At 40.1% G+C, this 5,013-nt stretch overlaps 1 protein-coding gene across 5 annotated transcripts in view; it reads right to left on the reverse strand.

Annotated features, from left to right (window-relative positions):
* The window catches only part of LOC118414207 (rho GTPase-activating protein 19-like), a gene marked incomplete at its 3' end in the record, with an annotated part of 7,877 nt that continues 2,864 nt past the window's right edge, over positions 1 to 5,013 (reverse strand). For 2 of the 5 annotated variants that reach the window (XM_035818087.1, XM_035818084.1), the window contains 8 exon segments: positions 1 to 122; positions 442 to 549; positions 952 to 1,077; positions 2,116 to 2,241; positions 2,925 to 3,011; positions 3,574 to 3,803; positions 4,133 to 4,342; positions 4,757 to 4,831. In XM_035818087.1, the coding sequence (XP_035673980.1) occupies positions 1 to 122; positions 442 to 549; positions 952 to 1,077; positions 2,116 to 2,241; positions 2,925 to 3,011; positions 3,574 to 3,803; positions 4,133 to 4,342; positions 4,757 to 4,831 (1,084 nt within the window). 5 annotated transcript variants of the gene reach the window in all.

The following is a 5,013-nucleotide window of genomic DNA, read 5'->3' on the forward strand; positions in this document are numbered from 1 at the left end:
GATCTCTGTGTGACTGCTGATCCTGGCTCCACCCTGTCTGATGTGGGTGTCTGCGATGACTTCCTGGGGTCCGAGTGAGCACCACTCCTCGTCTGCGTTTGGGGTTTGTTACTTGCAAAAAGCTGTACAGCCAAAAAGAGGATGAGAGCAAGAAGTTCAAACATACTACTGGTGATTCTGTGACTTTTCCATTATACTGTATAACGTTGAAATATTTTTTAAACACAATGTCAGCATAATCCATCAAATCTTCCAAGTTCTAATAAAAAAATCAGACAAATACTTGCATAACTTCTTTACATGTGTATGAATTTGCTATAACTGTGGAAGTGAAAAAAACAAATAATGTGTTATCCTCCTACAGTTGACAAACTACGGTCTATGAATGTGGACATTCCAACAGTGAGAAATTCTGATATCCAAGGCTTCTTGCAGACAAACCTTAGTGATGGCAGCTCCCCAGGACTTGCTCCTGACATGTTTTCCCCGGGTTCTTGGTAGCACCTTGTGGTTTGGTGATCCCGGAGTGCAGTTGGAGTGTTCATTAAACTGATGGACATATGGAATACTTGTGTCTTAGGATATTCAAGGACATATGGAGCATACAACTACAAGTGTACACATATATATTCAGTATTTCCAATCACCAACCATGTACACAACATAAACGCACTGCAAGCTCTGAAAGCTCATTGGAAAGTAGCATGCCTTCCTCTCTGCATCAATATTACAATATCATACAATATTCATTCACTGAAACAAATTCATCAACAGATTACAACTGGTAAGTTCACTTTCTGTACTAAGCTACTGTATTTAGTCTACTAAAAATCAAGGAAAGTGACCAGCAGCTCAGACAGTTAAGAGAATGGAAAGATACAGAAGGCAGACATGTAGAGGGGAAAAAGAGGGACAAAAACACTTAGCACAACATGTGGCAGAACTATGTACCTGTTTGACATATTTTCTCTTCTTGTGTGAGTCTGGCATGGCCTGGACGTGTGCATACAGTTGTGCCAAGGCCAGGTCTGTCTGGGTTTTACTCTCTGCTGCATCCTCATGGGGCCTCTTCTTAGCCTGGTGGCAAGGTAGGTAGACAAATGGATTGGTGTTGTCACATTCCATTCAACATTACAGTACATAACATTACGTTTTTCCTCACAGTCACAATACTCTTAGTTGTCACAGGACTTGTGTGGTATCAAACAGCCAAGTGGCCAGGCTAGCGGACATGAGACTGTGAGGCCACAGGTTTGATTCCTGACTAAATGTTGTGTCCTTAGGAAGGGACCTTAGACGACTTTTCTCAGTCAATGCAGGTGTAAAATGGGTACCTGACATTGGTTGGCGAGGTAAAGCAGGATGGGCTGCATACCCAAGACTTAACAACCTAAGTCCCCCACAGTGTCAAAGGCTATAGGATTACCTTAGCCTTTACCTTATCAACAAATTTTCTTTTTTCTTCTTCTATATTTTGGCCGAAGTGATCCTATTTTACGATGTAAAACTGAAATGTGTCAGGACACTCATCATATATATATATATATATATATAGTTATACAGATGTACAATGTAAAAGCACAATTGTCCATTTCAACAGTAATGAGAACATGTTGGAATACAATTCTACAACATTCTTATCACTCAGATGTGAAATTTTATGCCCCTTGCAATCGCTAGAGGTCAACCAAAAAAGGACAGGGTCTGGAGATTTTTGGTAGGGTAGGACGGGTAACCAGAAACACAACATTTTTTCTTCAGCCTTGCACATGAAAAATGGAATTTCTATAAAAGAAAATTTAATGTTGTTGGGCGTATAAGCAGACAACATCAGAAGGTTTGTTGTGCAATCTATGCAAATGAAATCCTAGGCAAAAATTTGATGATTTCCTCCTATACCATCAGATCTAATAAGGAGTCTCTGAAATTCTCAATGGTTTAATTACCTTCTACCTACATGTACATGTACTGGTAGTTCTGGCACTACTATTTTGAGAAAAGCAGAACCAATTGGTGATGTCAGGTCAACTGCATGTGGAAGATTGCTACATGTAGAATGCTTGGCTTGATCCTTACTCCTAGCTCTAAAAAAGACAACACCAAAAGGAGATGTACCCTGGTCTGGGCTACCTCATCTGAAGGTGACGCTGTGTCATCAGAAGACGCTGGTTTCTGCTGGGCTTCAGATTTCTCCTTAGCAGCAAAATATAACCTGCACTGGGCCCGCAACTGGACTGGTGCCTGAGGAAGAGGGGTATAAAGGATCATGTCAAACAGCCCTACACAGTCTGTACAAAACTCTTATATAATACATACATAACAGTAATATAATACATACATAACAGTAAATGACACTGTGACTAACATGACACATGTATGTGTTTGCGTCTCTCATTCTGAGTATAGATTTTCAGATACTAAGGATGATGTAGACCAGTATCTAGTAGATATATGATTGACCTCCTCTGTCATATTGAATGCGAAAGACTTAACTGATTGATAATGTAACACGGCAGTATGACAAATAAACTTTTCCATAACCGGCCGTGGTATTTAACACTGAGATCTTGTGTGACAGTATGCCACACATCCAATCATGTACATGTACCTCATAATAGTCGTACATCCATAGCAAAGCATCATGACAGAAGTATTCATGTCAACGCAAGGGCTGAATAATCAACACTGCACAGAGAACTAACTAACAGAGAACAGGAATACAGGAAACAGCAGGATTTCTTGATTCAATTGTCTCCCTGCTGTACTAGTGTTTTGACATCAAAGTTGTATTGATTACTGGGTAAAGAAGCAGAGAGAATAATATCATCCCAACAAGCTATTCAATATTTCTAACTATGGTCTTTTCATTAAATGTCAACTATACAGAAATCACATGCTGATGTGATTAACGGGTTTACCCTTACCAGGAACACCCTCTGGGAGTGTTTGATGATGAAAGCCACAGCACCGTTCAGCTTGTTTACATTGTCCTTCAGGTCTGCAATGGTTAACTAGAAATCAAGGCACAAATCAGCATCAGTAAAGTACTATACAGGCACACCAGTGGCCTGTAGGAGTTCAATGTAGTTTGAACTTTGATAGAGGAAGAACAATCTCTGCAATTATAAACAGCAAATCATATAGGAAAATCAATAAATATTTGCATTTCAAGTTGTATGAGTAATAAAGCTGGTGGTATCACAGTAATCATACATTTTGCTTGGAACATTAATCTTATGCACCTACACAATCTCTTGCTAATTGGAGCTTATTGGGCCTCCTACCAGAGATAGTGGAAGGGCTGCTAGAACTTAGCAGAATTTTGATGCAGTCAGGCTACTACTGAATGAGCTATACATGTACATTTTACATCTGACCTGTAAAAGGGATTCTAGAAGCTTGATTTACTCAGGCTGCTATTGATTGGAATGTATTTACACCTAAGGAATCAAGGAATTAAACTAGTATTCATGACTGAAAGTTTGCTTTGAGAATCTTTCACATTTACACTTGATTTACACCTACTAGTAGGCTCTTGCACATTTATTAAGCACAAGTTACACCTGTACTCACACTTCTTGGCCAGAGTACATGAGGAGCGAACATGACCCCGAGGTTGTGAGCAGACATCCTGTTCTTGTGGTCCTTCTGTGCCTGGGCAGTCTTGTACAGCAGGGACAGCACGGCCTGGAGCAGCTTACGGTTCACATTGGGCAGCAGCCAGAACAGCAGCTGGTACGTCTCGATCTGACGCTCCTTGTTGGGCTTGTCTGTCTTCACACTTTTCTCAAACAGCATCATATCTGCAGGGATACAACTCCTGTCTTTACTAATGGAAAAAATTTGCAAAAACATGTCTGTTGTCGAGAGACCATGAACAGAAAGCTGCTAAATTAGATGTCATACTAAAATCATGTCGGAAGTCTCATGACTGACCTACATAAAGTCATACTCTATTACTTGTACCTTGATTTTACAATGGATGTAAATTACGTTTCGAATTTGATTACATATGGTAAATCTAAACAATAAACAGAAAGTCAGATAATGAAAAGTACAACAATTCTGACTGTAAATACAATTCATGACTACAAGAAAATGTTTTTATGCAGATAGATTGCCCTCCTCTGACCTGGGACCTGTAAGTATGCTGGGTAATGTCTGGTGGTCAGCAGCGGTTCCGGTAACTCTCCCAGGAAGATCTTCAGGACACTTGCCACGTCATGCGGGGTGAACTCTCCCAGCTCAAGGTCAATGTCTACACCGCTGTTGAGGTTATCCTTTAGTCGCTGCTGACGGTGGGAATTCCCAGGAATTCTGAAGATCCCCTCTACATGGGTATCTATTCGTTGGAAATAGTACATGTCATACAAACTGGGATGAAAAGATTGCAATGAAAAATAAAAATATTGGTCATTCTGTGGTAGGAAACCCTAAATGTTTCAAAACCTTTAGATGATCTCCTTAGACCAATTGTACTCTAACAGACTTAGAAAGACCTTTCAAAAGGTGTACTACTAAAAGGGAGTTTTGTAAATCTTTATAGTTAGGCAGCTATAGTGCTAAATTTAGTAATGATTTAAATCAATAAATGAGGCAGGAAATGTTTTATCCTGAGTTGTAATTCAGAGAGGGTCTGAAATACTTCAATTTGCTCTAATCTTTGAAAAATTTGGACTCAAAGCATGACAATCAAAGCATGACAATCCGATTTATTGCATTTGCAATGGAGTATCGACATTAAAGGTAAACCTACGGTTTCCCAGGAAGTCAATCAGCTGGTGGATCTGGGCCAGACCTTCTTCTGTCAGTGGGGCACCAAACACTCCACCTGCTGGGATAGAACAGTACTGCAGGTCAGAACAAAACAAAACACACAAACGGTAAATCAACCTTTTTGAAATGTACACTGGTAACTTGGCATGGCAAAGGTTGTGGCAGCTTGCTGAGGCTCCCAGGACCTGCTCATCAATGTTGGTGACAACAGCAGGAGTTTGCTATATAGCTTTGGCT

Source organism: Branchiostoma floridae, chromosome 4 (assembly GCF_000003815.2).
Source record: "Branchiostoma floridae strain S238N-H82 chromosome 4, Bfl_VNyyK, whole genome shotgun sequence".
In the NCBI taxonomy this organism is placed as follows: Eukaryota; Metazoa; Chordata; class Leptocardii; order Amphioxiformes; family Branchiostomatidae; genus Branchiostoma; species Branchiostoma floridae.